The sequence below is a fragment of the Haematobia irritans genome, chromosome 5 (genome assembly GCF_050003625.1).
Source record: "Haematobia irritans isolate KBUSLIRL chromosome 5, ASM5000362v1, whole genome shotgun sequence".
NCBI classification, from domain to species: Eukaryota; Metazoa; Arthropoda; class Insecta; order Diptera; family Muscidae; genus Haematobia; species Haematobia irritans.
The window spans coordinates 155,551,961-155,572,193 of record NC_134401.1 but is presented as its reverse complement, the minus strand read 5'-3'; the positions used below and the strand labels follow the sequence as shown (position 1 = coordinate 155,572,193).

Sequence of the window (20,233 nt, the reverse complement as noted above, 5' to 3'; positions counted from 1 at the left end):
TAACATTAAAAAAAATTTCTAAGAAATAAAATTTTGACAAAATTTTCTATAAAAATAAAATTTTGACAAAATTTTTTTTAGAAATAAAATGTTGACAAAATTTTCTTTAGAAATAAAAATTTACATACATCTTCTGTAAAAATAAAATTTTGCCAAAATTTTCTATAAAAATAAAATTTTGCCAAAACTATCTATAGAAATAAAATTTTGACAAAAATTTCTAAGAAATATAGTTTTGACAAAATTTCCTAAGAAATATAGTTTTGACAAAATTTTCTATAGAAATAAAATTTTGCAAAAATTTTCTATAGAAATAAAATTTTGCAAAAATTTTATATAGAAATAAAATTTTGACAAAATTTTCTATAGAAATAAAATCTTGACAAAATTTTCTATAGAAATAAAAATTTACATACATCTTCTGTAAAAATAAAATTTTGCCAAAATTTTCTATAAAAAGAAAAATTTGCCAAAATTTTCCATAGAAATAAAATTTTCACTAAATTTCCTGTAGAAATAAAATTTTGCAAAACTTTTCTATAGAAAAAAAATTGTTGCAAAATTTTCTATAGAAATAACATTAAAAAAATCTAAGAAATAAAATTTTGACAAAATTTTCTATAGAAATAAAATTTTGACAAAATTTTCTATAGAAATAAAATTTTGCAAAAATTTTCTATAGAAGTAAAATTTTGACAAAATTTTCTATAAAAATAAAATTTTGACAAAAATTTCTATAGAACTAAAATGTTGACAAAATTTTCTTTAGAAATAAACAGTTACATACATTTTATCTAAAAATAAAATTTTGCCACAATTTTCTATAAAAATAAAATTTTGCCAAAATTTTCTATAGAAGTATAGAAGTAAAATTTTGACAAAATTTTCTATAGAAGTATAGAAGTAAAATTTTGACAAAATTTTCTATAGAAATAAAATTTTGACAAAATTTTCTATAGAAATAAAATTTTACAATTTTGGGAATATTTGTTTGGCTTGAGGTCATGGACTAATGAAAAATGCTGGTGTTAATGTTTTTCATTACTTTTTATTGAAATATTGCTATTCTCGGATATTTCGATACACCATCGGTGATCATGTAATGAAAAACATTAACACCAGCATTTTTCATTAGTCCATGACCTCAAGCCAAACAAATATTCCCAAAATTATAACATAAACATAGAAATAAAATTTTGACAAAATTTTCTATAGAAATAAAATTTTGACTAAATTTTCCATAGAAATAAAATTTTGCAAAAATTTTCTATAGAAATAAAATTTTGACAAAATTTTCTTTAGAAATAAAATTTTACCAAATTTTCTTTAGAAATAAAATTTTGACAAAATTTTCTTTAGAAATAAAAATTTACATATGTCTTCTGTAAAAATAAAATTTTGACAACATTTTCTATAAAAATAAAATTTTGACAAAATTTTCTATAGAAATAAAATTTTGCCAAAATTTTCCATAGAAATAAAATTTTGACTACATTTTCTAAAGCAATAAAATTTTTACAAAATTTTCTTTAGAAATAAAATTTTGACAAAATTTTCTTTAGAAATAAAAATTTACATATGTCTTCTGTAAAAATAGCATTTTGACAAAATTTTCTATAGAAATAAAATTTTGACAAAATTTTCTATAACAATAAAATTTTGACAAAATTTTCTGTAAAAATAAAATTTTGCAAAACTTTTCGATAATAATAAAATTGGTACAATATTTTCTATAAAAATAACATTTTGACAACATTTTCTATAGGAATAAAATTTTGAGAAAATTTTCTACAGTAATAAAATTTTGAGAAAATTTCCTATAGAAATAAAATTTTGACAAAATTTTCTATAGAAATAAAATTTTGACAAAATTTTTTATAGAAATATCATTTTGACAAAATTTGCTGCAGAAATAAAATTTTGACAAAATTTTCTATGGGAATAAAATTTTGAGAAAATTCCCTATAGAAATGAAATTTTTACAAGATTTTCTATAGAAATAAAATAAAATTATAATTAACTAAAATAGTAACAAAATTTTGCAAAAATTTCTATAGAAATAAAATTGTGACAATATATTCTATAGAAATAAAATTTTGACAAAAATTTTCTATAGGAATAAAATTTTGAGAAAATTTTCTACAGAAATAAAATTTTGAGAAAAATTCCTATAGAAATAAAATTTTGACAAAGTTTTCTATAGAAATAAAATTTTGACAAAATTTTCTATAAAAATAAAATTTTGACAAAATTGTCTATAATAATAAATTTTTGCAAAAATTTCTATAGAAATAAAATTTTGCCAACATTATCTATAGAAATAAAATTTTGACAAAATTTTCTATAGAAATAAAATTTTGCAAAAATTTTCTATAGAAATAAGATTTTGCAAAAATTTTCTTTAGAAATAAAAATTTACATATATCTTCTGTAAAAACAAAATTTTCTATGGAAATACAATTTTTACTAAATTTTCTATAAAAATAAAATTTTGCAATTATTTTCTATAGAAATAAAATTTTGCAAAAATTTTCTAAAGAAATAAAATTTTGACAAAATTTTCTTTAGAAGTAAAATTTTGACAAAATTTTCTTTAAAAATAAAAATTTACATATATCTTCTGTAAAAATAAAATGTTTCCAAAATTTTCTATAAAAATAAAATTTTGCCAAAATTTTCTATAGAAATAAAATTTTGACTAAATTTTCTGTAGAAATAAAATTTTGCAAAACTTTTCGATAATAATAAAATTGTGACAATATTTTCTATACAAATGCAATTTTGACAAAATTTTCTATAGGAATAAATTTTTGACAAAATGTTCTATAATAATAAAATTTTGCAAAAATTTCTATAATAATAAAATTTTGCAAAAATTTCTATAGAAATAAAATTGTGACAATTATTCTATAGAAATATAATTTTGACTAAATATTCTATTGGAATAAAATTTTGAGAAAATTTTCTATAGAAATAAAATCTTGAGAAAATTTCCTATAGAAATAAAATTTTTACAAAATTTTCTATAGAAATAAAATAAGAATAAAATTTTGACAAAATGTTCTATAATAATGAAATTTTGAAAATTTTCTATAGAAATAAAATTGTGACAATATATTATATAGAAATAAAATTTTGACAAAATTTTCTATAGGAATAAAATTTTGAGAAAATTTTCTACGGAAATAAAATTTTGAGAAAAATTCTTATAGAAATAAAATTTTGACAAAGTTTTCTATAGAAATAAAATTTTGACAAAATTTTCTATAAAAATAAAATTTTGACAAAATTTTCTATAATAATAATATTTTGCAAAAATTTCTATAGAAATAAAATTGTGACTATATTTTCTATAGAAATAAAATTTTGCCAACATTTTCTATAGAAATAAAATTTTGACTAAATTTTCTATAGAAATAAAATGTTGATACAATTTCCTATAGAGATAAAATTTTCTAAAAATTTTGTAAAAATTTTCGATAGACATAAAATTTTGCAAAAATTCTCTATAGAAATATAATTTTGCCAAAATTTTCTATACAAATAAAGTTTTGAAAAAAAGTTTCTAGAAAAAAAAAACAATTTGAGAAATTTTTCTACAAAAATAAAATTTTCGATAGAAATTAAAATTTGCAAAATTTAAAAAAAAAATTCTAAGAAATAAAATATTGACAACATTTTCTAAGAAATAAAGTTTTGACAAAATTTTCTATTGAAATAAAATTTTTTGCTATGTGCATGTTTGCTTGCAAGAATGGCCCGTAATCTGTTCGCTCGCATCTTAGAGAAAACGCTAAATTTTAGCTAAAGGTTGCTTAGTTTCATCCAAATTATGTTAATATAAATTATATTATATTTAATTTATTTTAATTCTCTGTTTTAGTTTTTGTCATTATTTTAAATGTTTATTTACCTTTAAATTTTAATATTATTTCATTTATAATTTTTAAATTTAAATTTTCATTCATTTAAATATTTAGCAAACTTTGCCTAACCTTATGACATTCACTATTAGTTCTCCAAGGGTACTTTTCTGTCCGACACTGACTGCTAAAATATCAATATTGACCAATTACATTCTAAGAAGCCGTTTCAGTTCAATTAAAATCATAAATTGCATAGTAAATTTCTTTCAAGGGGTTATTTGTGTTTGCTTTGCCAGCAGTGAGTTTGCCATGAAATAAGAAATTATGTGCTGACACTGTTGCCCTAGAGTAATCTACTAAAAAAAATATTTCTATAGAAAATTATGTCACATTTTGTTTCCAGGGAAATTGTTTGAAAAACTTCATTTCTATAGAACATTTTTGTAAAATTTCGTTTCTATAGAAAATAATTGAAAAATTTTATTTCTATAAAAATACAATTTTTCAATAATTTGATTTCTCAAAATAATAATTTGCTTTCTCAAAAATTTTATTTCTATAGAAAATTTCTGAAAAATTTTATTTCTATAGAAAATTTTTGAAAAATTGTATTTCTATAGAAAATATTTGAAAAATTTTATTTCTATACAAAATTTTTATTTTTATAGATAATTTTTGCAAAATGTTATTTCTATAGAAAATTTTTGAAAAATTTTATTTCTATAGGAAATTATTGAAAAATTTTATATCTATAGAAAATTTTTGAAAAATTTTATTTCTATAGAAAATTTTTGAAAAATTTTATTTCTATAGAAAATTTTTGAAAAATTTTATTTCTATAGAAAATTTTTGAAAAATTTTATTTCTATAGAAAATTTTTGAAAAATTTTATTTCTATAGAAAATTTTTGAAAAATTTTATTTCTATAGAAAATTTTTGAAAAATTTTATTTCTATAGAAAATTTTTGAAAAATTTTATTTCTATAGAACATTTTTTAAAAATTTTATTTCTATAGAAAATTTTTGAAAAATTTTATTTCTTAGCAAATTATTGAAAAATTGTATTTTTATAGAAAAATTCTGAAAAATTTTATTTCTATAGAAAATTTTTGAAAAATGTTATATCTATAGAAAATTTTTGAAAAATTTTATTTCTATCAAAAAATGTATTTCTTTAGAAAAATTGTGCAATAAAATATTTTTGTTCTATTGGAATTTTTTGTTGCAAAATTTGATTTCTATAGAAAATTTTGTAAAAATTTTATTTCTATAGAAAATCCTGTCAAAATTTTATTTCTTGAGATAATTGTTTCAAAATTTTATTTCGAAGGAAAATTTTTGCAAAATTTTATTTCTATAGAAAGTTTTGTCAAAATTTTATTTATTTATGGGCACCGTTTGTGTCGACCCACAATGGGGTTGCAGTGGAAATAACTAATTATCGATTGACCAAATTTTGTTTACTAAGATTTTAATACATTTTATGCTAACATATGGGTAGCTGAAAAAATCTTTAATTTTAATTTTTATTATAATTTAAATTTTAATTTATTTAAGCTTAATTTAAATTTTATATATTTTTATTTTCTGCCACATCTTAAATTTATATCATATAGAACCCATTGTGCCCATTACCATTCTATATGCATCCTCAAATTCAATTTTTTTTTTCTGGCCAAGCAATCGGCTAAAAGTGTTACTTACTAAACGACGAAGGAAATCTCTGCGGGAATGAGATTAATGAAGGGATAATAACTTTCCTTTATGTTTTATCTTCTAAATCCTTCTCACCAAAGACATCCGTAGTAAAAGATCTGGTCTGAGTTAGGTCAGGTCTGGTCTGGTCGGGTATAATCTTAGAAGACTATTTGAACAAATAAATTGTTTTTATTAAATTACTTTTCAAAATGTATCTCATCGAAATTGAAGATTGTTCTATCGCCACTTCCTCTATGATGCTGATAAGCCTTATGGCTTACAAGAGAGGGTGGGAGAGATTATGCTATGGGCTTTAGTAGTCATCGTGTAAAAACGACATCCTGATTCATTCATTTTTAAATTTATTTCCCTTTTGCCCTCATACTACATTTCATAATATTACATTTGTGTTGGTTTATTTCATTTTATGCTTTAATGGGATTTCTTCGCTTTCTTTCTATTTTCTTTAGATATTCTACATGTGCGTCATGGTATGAAGGAGCCGACGACTAACAACTTGGACGATATTGTAAGTACTAACTAAATTTACGTTTGATATCCCCCTTCCCCTTGGTCTATGCTTGTTGTATCATGAATGAAGGCTTCCAAAGTTTCCATTTTACATATACCAGCTCATCGTAATAGTTGTGACCCCCGTCCCGCGTCATTTGCCAAAGCATGACAGTGGAAATAATTGCTAGTTAAGGAAATACAACAAGAACGGGGAAAAATTATTTAATTTTTTTAAAATATCCCTAAAGGAACTAGCACACTAGCGGACGTGTGAGAATGTAAAACATGAATATGTTGATGTATTAGGGTGGGGGTTTAATAGAAATAAAATTTTGCAAAAATTTTCTATAGAAATAAAATTTTGCAAAAATTTTCTGTAGAAATAAATTTTTGACAAAAACTTTCTACAGAAAAAAAATTTTGCAAACATTTTCTATAGAAATAAAATTTTGACAAAATTTTCTATACAAATAAATTTTTGACAAAAACTTTCTACAGAAATAAAATTGTGCAAAAATTTTCTATAGAAATAAAATGTTGACAAAATTTTCTATAGAAATAAAATTTTGATAAAATTTTGATAACATTTTCTATAGAAATTAATTTTATACAAAATTTTCTATAGAAATAAATTTTTGACAAAAACTTTCTACAGAAATAAAATGTTACAAAAAATTTCTATACAAATACAATTTTGACAACATTTTCTACGGAAATAAAATTTTTCAAAAATTTTCTATGGAAATAAAAATTTGACAAAATTTTTATAGAAGTAAAATTTTGACAAAAATTTCTATACAAATAAACATTTTTCACAACATTTCCCAAGAAATAAAATTTTTCAAAAATTTTCTATAACACTAAAATTTTGACAATATTTTCTATAGAAATAAAATTTTGACAACATTTTCTATGGATATAAAATTTTTACAAAATTTTCTATAGAAGTAAAATTTTGACAAAATTTTCTATGGAAATAAAATTTTGACAAAATTTTTTATAGAAGTAAAATTTTAACAAAATTTTCTATACAAATAAACATATAGAAGTAAAATTTTGACAAAATTTTCTATGGAAATAAAATTTTGACAAAATTTTTTATAGAAGTAAAATTTTGACAAAATTTTCTATATAAATAAAACTTTTACAAAATTTTCTATTGAAAAAAAATTTTTACAACAATTTACTTCAGAAATGAAATTTTTACACAATTTCTATGGAAATAAAATTTTTACAAAATTTTCTATAGAAGTAAAATTTTGACAAATTTTTCTATACAAATAAACATTTTTCAAAATATTTCCCTAGAAATAATTTTTTTTCAAACATTTTCTATAAAACTAAAATTTTGACAAAATTTTGTATAGAAATAAAATATTATAAAATTTTCTATAGAAGTAAAATTTTGACAAAATTTTCTATAGAAATAAAATTTTGACAAAATTTTCTACAAAAAAAAAAAAATTTGACAAAATTTTCTATAGAAATAAAATTTTGACAAGATTTTCTAAAGAAATAAAATTTGGACAAAATTTTCTATAGAAATAAATTTTTGACAAAAACTTTCTACAGAAATTCAATTTTTACAAAATTTTCTATTGAAATAAATTTTTGACAAAAACTTTCTACAGAAATAAAATTTTGAAAAATTTTCTATAGAAATAAAATTTTTACAAAATTTTCTGTAGAAATAAATTTTTGACAAAAACTTTCTACAGAAATAAAATTTTACAAAAATTTTCTATCGAAATACAATTTTGACAAAAATTTCTACGGAAATAAAATTTTTCAAAAATTTTCTATGGAAATAAATTTTTAACAAAATTTTTATAGAAGTAAAATTTTGACAAAAATTTCTATACAAATAAACATTTTTCACAATATTTCCCAAGAAATAAAATTTTTCAAAAATTTTCTATAAAACTAAAATTTTGACAATATTTTCTATAGAAATAAAATTTTTACAAAACTTTCTATAGAAATAAAATTTTGACAAAATTTTCTACAAAAAAAAAAAAAATTGACAAAATTTTCTATAGAAATAAAATTTTGACAAGATTTTCTAAAGAAATAAAATTTGGACAAAATTTTCTATAGAAATAAATTTTTGACAAAAACTTTCTACAGAAATTCAATTTTTACAAAATTTTCTATTGAAATAAATTTTTGACAAAAACTTTCTACAGAAATAAAATTTTGAAAAATTTTCTATAGAAATAAAATTTTTACAAAATTTTCTGTAGAAATAAATTTTTGACAAAAACTTTCTACAGAAATAAAATTTTACAAAAATTTTCTATCGAAATACAATTTTGACAATATTTTCTATAGAAATAAAATTTTGACAACATTTTCTATGGATATAAAATTTTTACAAAATTTTCTATAGAAGTAAAATTTTGACAAAATTTTCTATGGAAATAAAATTTTGACAAAATTTTTTATAGAAGTAAAATTTTAACAAAATTTTCTATACAAATAAACATATAGAAGTAAAATTTTGACAAAATTTTCTATGGATATAAAATTTTGACAAAATTTTTTATAGAAGTAAAATTTTGACAAAATTTTCTATATAAATAAAATTTTTACAAAATTTTCTATTGAAAAAAAATTTTTACAAAAATTTACTTCAGAAATGAAATTTTTACACAATTTTCTATGGAAATAAAATTTTTACAAAATTTTCGATAGAAGTAAAATTTTGACAAATTTTTCTATACAAATAAACATTTTTCAAAATATTTCCCTAGAAATAATTTTTTTCAAACATTTTCTATAAAACTAAAATTTTGACAAAATTTTGTATAGAAATAAAATATTATATAATTTTCTATAGAAGTAAAATTTTAACAAAATTTTCTATAGAAATAAAATTTTCTACAAAAAATAAAATTTTGACAAAATTTTCTATAGAAATACAATTTTGACAAGATTTTCTAAAGAAATAAAATTTGGACAAAATTTTCTATAGAAATAAATTTTTGACAAAAACTTTCTACAGAAATTCAATTTTTACAAAATTTTCTATTGAAATAAATTTTTGACAAAAACTTTCTACAGAAATAAAATTTTGAAAAATTTTCTATAGAAATAAAATTTTTACAAAATTTTCTGTAGAAATAAATTTTTGACAAAAACTTTCTACAGAAATAAAATTTTACAAAAATTTTCTATCGAAATACAATTTTGACAAAATTTTCTACGGAAATAAAATTTTTCAAAAATTTTCTATGGAAATAAATTTTTAACAAAATTTTTATAGAATTAAAATTTTGACAAAAATTTCTATACAAATAAACATTTTTCACAATATTTCCCAAGAAATAAAATTTTTCAAAAATTTTCTATAAAACTAAAATTTTGACAATATTTTCTATAGAAATAAAATTTTTACAAAACTTTCTACAGAAATAAAATTTTGACAACATTTGTTATAGAAATAAATGTTTTACAAAATTTTCTATAATAAATAAAATTTTGACAAAATGTTCTATGGAAATAAAATTTTTACAAAATTTTCTATAGAAGTAAAATTTTGACAAAATTTTCTATAGAAGTAAAATTTTGACAAAATTTTCTATGGAAATAAAATTTTGACGAAATTTGTAATAGAAGTAAAATTTTCTATACAACTAAATATTTTTCAAAATATTTCCCTAAAAATAAAATTTTCTATAGAAGTAAAATTTTGCAAAAATTTTCTATAGCAACAAAATTTTGACAAAATTTTCTATAGAAATAAAATTTTGATAAAATTTTCTATAGAAATTAATTTTTTACAAAATTTGCTTAGAAATAACATTTTGCAAAAATTTTCTTGAGAAATGAAATTTTGACACAATTTTCTATTGAAATAAAATTTTGACAAAATTTTCTATAGAAGTAAAATTTTGACAAAATTTTCTATACAAATAAACATTTTTCAAAATATTTCCCTAGAAATAAAATTTTTCAAGCATTTTCTATAAAACTAAAATTTTGACAAAATTTTCTATAGAAATAAAATTTTGGCAAAATTGTCTATAGATATAAAATTTTTCAATAGAAATAAAATTGGGATAAAATTTTCTACAGAAATAAAGTCTTGACAAAATTTTCTATAGAAATAAATTTTTGACAAAATTTTCTATAGAAATAACATTTTGCAAAAATTTTCTTTAGAAATGAAATTTTGACAAAATTTTCTACGAAAAATAAAATTTTGACAAAATTTTCTTTAGAAATAAAATTTTGACAAAATTTTCTAAAGAAATAAAATTTGGACAACATTCTATAGAAATAAAATTTTGACAACATTTTCTATAGAAATAAAATTATTATTATTGGTTTATTTAAAATCATAATAAATTATGAAGATAAATACAAAATTAAGATACTAACAAATTTTGACAAAATTGTTATAGAAATAAAAATTCGACAAAACTTTCTATAGAAAAAAAATTTTAAATTAAAGTATTTTCTGTAGAAATAAAATTTTTCAAAAATTTTCTTTAGAAACAAAATTTTTTTCAAAATTTTCTTTAGAAATAAGATTTTTCAAAAAATGTCTACAGAAATAAACATTTTTAAAAAATTGTCTATAGGAATAAAATTTTTCGAAAATATTCTATAGAAATAAAAGTTGGACAAAAGTTTCTATAGAAGTAGGGGAGTCACCATGGTGCAATGGTTCGCATGGCCGCCTTGCACAAGGTCGTGGGTTCAAACCCAGTGTAGATCAAACACAATTAAACTTTTTAACGATGGATTACCCCACCTCAGTAATTCCGGAGACATTTCTGAGTGTTTCAAAGCTTCTATAAGTGATTGCACTGCAATGTGGAAAACCGTTCGGATTTGGCTATAAAACGGAGGTCCCTTGTTATTGAGCTTAACATGGAATCGGGAAGCACTCAGTGATAAGAGAGAAATTCACTACTGTGGTATCACAATGGACTGAATAGTCTTAAATATCGGGCTGCCACTATACCTAACCTAACCTAGAAGTAAAATGTTGACAACATTTTCTATAGAAATAAAATTTTGTCGAAATTTGCTATAGAAATATAATTTTGACAAAAATTTCGTTATGAATATTTTCTATAGATAAAATTTTGAAAAAAAATTTCTATTGAGATAAATTTTCTATAGAAATAAAATTTTGACAAAATTTTCTATAGAATATATAAATAGATTTCTAAAATGTGTCCGTCATTACATTACATTACGTGCAAATATATAACATTTTTATTTAACACTTAAAGTCCGAAAACGCAACGGACTGCAATTTTGAAATAAGGCCTAATTTACACCTTCTTCTTTAAAGAGGTACACCCTAATATCCATTTACCCCAATGCATGATATTTTCATATTCATTTAAATGAATGAATTTTGTTTTTTTTTTTTTGTTAAAATAAGAAAAAACATAATAATCATGTTCATAGTATTTGAAACTTCTTTCCTATGCGTGTTTGTTACTCATTGCTCACACATACATATACATATGTGAGTTGGCTAAAATATTTAACAACCATTCCAAAACGTGGGCAATGGGGAGGGTGGTACAAATGTTGAGAATTAGAATTGCATGTGTATCATTTCGTTAGAGTTATAGAAAGGGAGGTGAGGTAGAGAGCTGAGAACTGCGACAAAACATTCCACATGTGAACTTGTGCTTTTAATGCAATTGTAAAAATGGAACATTTTTCCATTTTTCTAGTCACTGCTGTTACAATGTCCTCAAAGCTAATGCATATAACAACCACGGTTGCCACTCGTTCCGAAAATAAACTATCAAAATTTGAAGAACATATTACCACATATCTACCAAATTTAATAATTGATTTTTATCTTATTTCCTATTGGCCACATTTTTTTTTTTGAGTGTATAAATATCCCTCGAATTGTAATTGAGTCGAATTTTAAATGATTTAACTATTTTAGCTTGCACCAACATGGTATAGAGTAACATGAAAATTAAAATTTTCAACAAAACTAAATTTTGTCGAAATTTTATTTCTCTATAGAAAATTTAGTCACAATATTATTTCATTGGAAAATTTTTTTATTTATTGTCAAAATTTTATTTCTAAAGAAAACTTAATTTTATAGAAAATTTTAGTCATATAGAAAATTGTGAAAAAGTCTTTATTTCTATTGAAAATTTCAGCAAAATTTTATTTCCATAGAAAATTTTGTCAAAATTTTATTCTGTAGAAAATTTTGTCACAAATTTATTTCTCTATTGAAAATTTTGTCGAAATTTGTTTCTATAGAAAATTTTGTCAAAATGTTATTTCTATAGAAAATTTTGTCATAATTTTATTTCTATAGAAAATTTTGTCTTAATTTTATGTCTATAGTAAATTTTGTAAAAAATTTTATCTTTATTGTAAATTTTGTCAAAATTTTATTTCTATTGTAAATTTTGTCAAAAATTTATTTCTCTATAGAAAATTTTGTCAAAATTTGTTTCTATAGAAAATTTTGTCAAAATTTTATTTCTATAGAAAATTTTATGAAAATTTTGTAAAAATTTTGTTTTTATAGAGAATTTTATTTCTATAGAAAATTTTGTCATAATTTTATTTCTATAGAAAATTTTGTCATAATTTTATTTCTATAGAAAATTTTGTCATTATTTTATTTCTATAGTAAATTTTGTCAAAATTTTATTTCTATAAAAAATTTCAAAATTTTTCAAAATGTTATTTCTATCGAAAACTTTGGTAAAATTTTATTTCTGTGGAAATTTTTTTTAACATTTTATTTCTATAGAAAATTTTGTCAAAATTTTATTTCTATAGAACATTTTGTCATAATTATAGTAAATTTTGTCAAAATATTATTTTTCTATAAAAAATTTTGTCAACAGTTTGTTTCTATGGAAATTTTTGTCATAATTTTATTTCTATTGTAAATTTTTTCAAAATTTTATTACTATTTTAAATTTTGTCAAAATTTTGTTCCTATTTTAAATTTTGTTAAAATTTTATTTCTATTTTAAATTTTGTCAACATTTTATTCTGTAGAAAATGTTGTCAAAAATTTATTTCTCTATTGAAAATTCTTTCAAACATTTTTTGTATAGCAAATGTTGTCAAAATTTTATTTGTTTAGAAAATTTTGTCATAATTTTATTTCCATAGAAAATTTTGATAAAACTTTTTTAATTTTTTTCTTCAAATTTTTTTCAATAGAAAATTGTGATAAAATTTTACTTTTATAACTTTTTTTCAAACTTTTATTTCTATAGAAAATTTTGTAAACATTTTGTTTCTATGGAGAATTTAGTCAAAATTTTGGTAAAATTTATTTGGTAAAATTTTATTTCTGTGGAAAATTTTTTTAACATTTTATTTCTATAGAAAATTTTGTCAAAATTTTATTTCTATAGAAAATTTTGTCATAATTTTATTTCTATAGTAAATTTTATTTCTATAGAAAATTTTATGAAAATTTTGTAAGCATTTTATTTCTATAGAGAATTTAGTCAAAATTTTATTTCTATAGAAAGTTTTTGTAACTTTTTTCAAACTTTTATTTCTATAGAAAATTTTGTAAACATTTTGTTTCTATGGAGAATTTAGTCAACATTTTGGTAAAATTTTATTTCTGTGGAAAATTTTTTTAACATTTTATTTCTATAGAAAATTTTGTCAAAATTTTATTTCTATTGTAAATTTTGTCAAAATTTTATTCTGTAGAAAATTTTGTCACAAATTTATTTCTCTATAGAAAATTTTGTCAATTTTTTTCATAATTTTATTTCTATAGAAAATTTTGTCATAATTTTATGTCTATAGTACATTTTGTAAAAAATTTTATTTCTATAGTAAATTTTGTCAAAATTTTATTTCTATAGTAAATTTTGTCAAAATTTTATTTCTATTATAAATTTTGTCAAAATTTTATTCTGTAGAAAATTTTGTCAAAAATTTATTTCTGTATAGAAAATTTTGTCAAAATTTGTTTCTATAGAAAATTTTGTCAAAATTTTATTTCTATAGAAAATTTTATTTCTATAGAAAATTTTATGAAAATTTTGTAAGCATTTTATTTCTATAGAGAATTTAGTCAAAATTTTATTTCTATAGAAAGTTTTGTCAAAATTTTATTTCTACAGAAAATTTTGTCAAAATTTTATTTCTATGGAAATTTTTTTTAATATTTTAATTTAAAAGCAAATTTTTGTAAAATCTTATTTCTATAGAAGTTTTTTGAATAGTTTGTTTCTCTATAGAAAATTTTGTCAAAATTTTATTTTTATAAAAAGCTGTGTCAATATTTTTTTGTTTCCACCAAAAATTTTGTCAAAATTTTATTTCTAAAAAAAAAAATTCTCAAAATGTTATTTCTATAAAAAATTTTGTCAAAATTTTATTTATATAGAAAATTGATGATTTTTTATTCAATAGAAAATTTTTGAAAATTTTAAAAAAAGAAATTTGTATAGAAAATTTTTCAATGATTTTAGTTCTGTAGAAAATTTTGTCAAAATTTTATTTTATAGAAAATTGTATCAAAATTGTATTTCTATGGAAAATCTTGTCAAAATAAAATAACTCTTAATTGGAGGGGAATGTTTTATAAAATTTACCAAACCAAAATTTACCAAACATCAGTAAAAAACTGCTACTTTTGGTTTAATTGTACCAACTGTGGCAACCTTGATAACAACGCACAATAATACATACACGCTCATAACCAACTAGACGATTTTGCATGTGTAAGTGTTTGGTTGGGGGAGGGGGGGGGGTTATATTTATATCTGTTCTATAAAATTGAAGCATACAAGTGATGATGAATGTGGTATTAGCATTGTTGCCATTCTAACTAAAAACAAATACACTTACACATATTACAATTTAAATGTGAAGTTTACATGATAACATTTTATTACTCTCACCTTGTCTCTCTATTACCCTTTGAGTCATACGAACATTTCCTTCTCTTCCATCACATATGTACAATTGAATAGTAAAACCCCTACTTAGATATTAAGGAACAAGTACATGTCCTTGATATGTAGGATATGCAAAGCTGACTATTAAATTGAATTTTTCCACATGTGCTCATATGGATAGAGGATTAGAGTGAAATGAAATAGCCAAGGCTTCTCCTATGAAGACTTGCAAATAGAAGTTGAAGGGATGAGGTTTGATGATCAAGGAGGAACAATGACACTTGCAATTAAAATTCTTGCAAACGATGGGCATACATTGTACAATTGAATTGTTGACATTAAATGGAAGATATTTTGTAAACATTAAACAAACATGGTTTTTTCATACAATGACTGTGGAAATATTTTTTGTAGGAAAAAAATCATGTCAAATAGATTGTTTACATATTTATTGCTAGCAAATATTTATAATTTATTCTAGTAATGTTTATAAACATATAAAAAAAACTAATAGTCTGGAAATCATGATTAATCTCGAGACACAAAACAATGGATGTGACAAACGATAAAATTCCAAGGTTTTTTATATTAGCCAGATATCATTGCATGCTGGTTTCTCGTTCAAATAAATTATTCCACATATTATTGCAAGCTAATTGGACTGGAAGATTTTTTTATTAGTAAGTTATTAAAAAGAAAATTCCAGATACCAATCCTCACAAATCTGATTATACATGCGTTTTTAGATTTATTTGGAATTGGAAAATTACGGAATTAGAAAAATTTACCCTTGGACATTGGAAATTAAATGGATAAAAAATAAATTTCGTAAAAATGCATTAATGTTAAATGAGTCTCTTTCTATTTCTTAATACCAAAAGGTGGGGTTTCCATCGAAATCCGAAATCAAAAGTGCTATAATATATTCGGCGACAATTTTTAAAAAAATTTAATCTTACAAACATATTTGCATGGGAATAAAAACTTTTGTACAGAAAATTTTGTCAAAATTTTATTTCTATAGAAAATTTTGCCAAAATTGTATTTCTATAAAAAATGTTGACAAAATTTTAACTCTATAAAAAAATTTTGTCAAAAATTTATTTCTATAGAAAATTTTGTCAAAATTTTATTTCTATAGAAAATTTTGTCAAAATTTTATTTCTATAGAAAATTTTGTCAAAATTTTATTTCTATAGAAAATTTTGTCAAATTTTTTTCTATAGAAAATTTTGTAAAAACTTTTATTTCTATAGAAATGTTTGTCAAAATTTTATTTCTATAGAAAATGTTGTCAAAATTTTATTTCTATAGAAAATTTTGTCAAAATTTTATTTCTATAGAAAATTTTGTCAAAATTTTATTACTATAGAAATTTTTGTCAAAATTTTATTTCTGTAGAAATTTTTGTCAACATTATATTTCAATACAAAATTTTGTCAAAATTTTATTTCTATTGAAAATTTTGTCAACATTTTATTTCTATAGAAAATTTTGTCAACATTTTATTTCTATAGAAAAGTTTGTCAACATTTTATTTCTATTGAAAATGTTGTCAAAATGTTATATCTGTAGAAAATTTTATCAAAATTTTGTTTCTATAAATTTTTTTTACTTACTTATTATACTAACTTGTCTCTTTTTTGAATCCAACAATTTTTTGAGACGTTGACGGAGATGGACATTAATTTTTAGTTTTGTTAGGATGTGAGAATCGTGGTATATCTGCGTCGAGAATTAATTTTAGTTTGAGAATGTAGGAAACAGAGTACTACATATGTTTATTTATATAAGATCGTATAAGTTAAGTTCTACTTGTAATTATATAAGCGAAAAATTGGAATAAAATGAACTTTTTGTGAAAACTGAAAACTCAACATTTCATTTTTTTTGTAGAAAATTTTGTCAAAATTTCATTTCTATAGAAAATTTTGTCAGCATTGTTTTTCTATAGAAATTTTATTTATATAAAAAAGAAAATTTTGTCAAAATTTTATTTCTATAAAAAAGAAAATTTGGCAAAATTTTATTTCTAAAGAAATTTTTTTCAAAATTTTATTTCTAAAGAAAATTTTGTCAACATTTTTTTCTATTGAAAATTTTGTCAAAATTTTTCTTTATTGAAAATTTTGTCAAAAATTTTTCTTTATTGAAAATTTTGTCAAAAATGTATTTCTATAGAAAATTTTGTCAAAATTTTATTTCTATAGAAAATTTTTGTCAAAATTTTATTTCTATAGAAAAATTTTGTCAAAATTTTATTTCTATAGAAAATTTTGTCAACATTTTATTTTTTTATAGAAAATTTGGTCAAAATTTTATTTCTATAGAAAATTTTGTCAACATGTTATTATTTTATTGGAAATTTTTAAAAAAATATATTTTTATAGAAAATTTTGCCATTATTTTCATTTTATAGGAGTTTGAAAAAAAAATATTTTTATAGAAAATGTTTCCAAAATTTTATTTCTATAGAAAATTTGGCCAAAATTTTATTCCTATGGAAAATTTTGTCAAAATTTATATAAAAAATTTAGTCAACAAATTTTTTTTCGAAAAAAAAATTTTATTTCTAAAGAATTTTTTTTCAAAATGTTATTTCTAAAGAAAATGTTGTCAACATTGTTTTTCTATAGAAATTTTTGTCAAAATTTTATTTCTATAAAAAAGAAAATTTTGTCAAAATTTTATTTCTAAAGAAATTTTTTTCAAAATTTTATTTCTAAAGAAAATTTTGTCAAAATTTTATTTCTATAAAAAATTTAGTCAAAAATTTTTTTTTTCGAAAAAAATTGTCAAAATTTTATTACAATAGAAATTTTTGTCAAAATTTTATTTCTGTAGAAATTTTTGTCAAAATTTTATTTCTATAGAAAACTTTGTCAAAATTTTATTTCTATAAAAATGTTGTCAAAACTTTATTTCTACGAAAATTTTGTTTAAATTTTATTTCTATAGAAAAATTTTTTAAATTTTTTTCTATAGAAAATTTTGTCAACATTTTATTTTTTTATAGGAAATTTTGTAAAAAAAATTTTTTATATAAAATTTTGCAAAAATTTTATTTCTATAGAAAATTTTGTCAACATTTTGTTATTTTATAGAAAATTTAAAAAAAAAATATATTTTTTATAGAAAATTTTGTCATCATTTTATAGGAATTTAAAAAAAAAAAATATTTTTATTGAAAATGTTTCCAAAATTTTATTTCTATAGAAAATTTGGCCAAAATTTTTTTTCCTATAGAAAATTTTGTCAAAATTTTATTTATAAAGACAATTTTTTCCAAATTTTATTTCTAAAGTAATTTTTTTCCAAATTTTATATCAAAAGAAACTTTTTCCAAATTTTATTTCTAAAGAAAATTTTTTCCAAATTTTATTTCTAAAGAAAATTTTGGCAAAATTTTTTTCTATTGAAAATTTTGCCAACATTTTATTTCTATAGAAAATTTTGTCAAAATTTTTTTCTATAGAAAATTTTGTCAAAATTTCTACAAAATTTCTACAAAAAAATTTGACAAAATTTTATTCCTAATGATTTTTTTTAATTATCAAACAAATTTGCATGGTAAAGTGTCGAAGCATTAATTGTGTACAATTTGATCCAAATTAATTGATCCAAAACAATAACCGAATACAAAATCTTGCGTTCGAATCTTAGGGTTTCCCCCACATTACCAGGTTTCCTTACCTGCCATATCGCAAAATGCCATACTACGAACAAAACAAAAAAAAAAAATAATTTAAATAAGAGGCAACCAAACTTAACTCACCCATGTTTAACAAAACTTTCCATGGCCTTTGTACAAAAATTGTTTCTGCAATCCACAATAAGACCTTCACTTGATGAATGAAAGGATGGTTCCTTCCTGTAATTGTTTTCACATATCCTTATACTTGTCGTAGCTTTCTTTGCCACCACCAGTGTAACTACCAAGGACATCAATGTCATCATTGTCTTACTAAAGCATATCAGTTACGCTTTTAAGATAGCTTAAAATGTGCTGATATGCTGGGATAAAGGCCAAGGGCATAGTCTTATGTTAAAGAGTAAAAATCGTCAGAAGACGATTCAATTTTGTAATGGCGGTGATGGGGAAGAAACAGAGGAAGATATTACGTATTTCATTTCTTTTGGCATCTTCATGGATTTGTGTAGTGTATGAAAAATTTTATAATATTAAATTAAATTTTTAATTTTATTAAAAATTTAATTTATGGTAATTGTAAAAACACCATTATTTTATAGTTACCCCTATTTCAATCAAAAACAAAAATGGTTTCACTTACCCACCTAAACTCATATAAACATTTTTGCGCTCTTGAATATTTGTGTACTTTTAAATCTGAGAAATACATGTGGAGCCTCATGTTTCGTAGTGCGAATAGAAACTAAGTCTCTTTTTAAAAGAATAAATTTGGGCAACATTTAAAAGTATGCAACAACGACAGTAATCTATATTAACAACAACAACAACAATAAATTAGTTGAGAGCCAATGTGTGTCACACACATTGTTGACATGAGTACTTGCTGCAAAGGTTAGCTTCCGGCAGGGATGGAAAATACAATTTTTAAGAAAGTACAAAAAAGGTATTTTTTGAGCGGAAAGGTACTTTTTACTAAATTTCAACAAAAATTTCACTGTAAGATTATTGTCAAGAGACTGAATTTTAAAGAAAATAAAATTTTGACAAAACTTTCTATATAAATAAAATTTTGCAAAAAATTTTTATAGAAAAAAATTTTGCAAAATTTTTTCTATAGAAATAAAATTTTGCAAAAATTTCCTATAGAAATAAAATTTTTACAAAATTTTCAATTGAAATAAAATTTTGACAAAATTTTCTATAAAAATAAAATTTTGCAAAAATTCTATATAGAAATAAAATTTTGACAACATTTTCTACCGAAATAAAAAAATCGATAATATAGAATCGCATTCTTTTTTCGACTAAAACATTCTTGAAGTTCAATAAAATCCTGTTTTTGACTATGTCTTTTACAAAATCGAGATTTTCTTCCCACATGAACATGTCTCTTTTGCCATATTTGTAAAAGACTATTAGCAAATAAGGTTGATTAAGACTTTCTCAAAATATTAAAATATTTTGTCAAAGCCATTGTACCATAAATCTGATATCGACTCAAAAATGTCTACACAAAAGGTACTAAATCCTTCGCGGGGGTACTACGGTACTGACCGGGGTGAAAAAGTATTGAAAAAAGTACTATAGTACTGCATTTTCCATCCCTGGCTTCCGGT

The 20,233-nt window shown here is 20.4% G+C and overlaps 1 protein-coding gene across 4 annotated transcripts in view; it reads left to right on the top strand.

Annotated features, from left to right (window-relative positions):
* The window catches only part of ASPP (Ankyrin-repeat, SH3-domain, and Proline-rich-region containing Protein), a 479,404-nt gene that overhangs the window by 141,967 nt on the left and 317,204 nt on the right, over positions 1 to 20,233 (top strand). For 3 of the 4 annotated variants that reach the window (XM_075309697.1, XM_075309699.1, XM_075309698.1), the window contains exon 3: positions 6,035 to 6,093. The exons of the other annotated variant lie outside the window; for it this stretch is intronic. In XM_075309697.1, coding sequence (XP_075165812.1) covers positions 6,058 to 6,093 — 36 coding nt within the window. In that variant the 5' untranslated portion in view covers positions 6,035 to 6,057. The remainder of the gene's footprint in view (positions 1 to 6,034; positions 6,094 to 20,233) is intronic. 4 annotated transcript variants of the gene reach the window in all.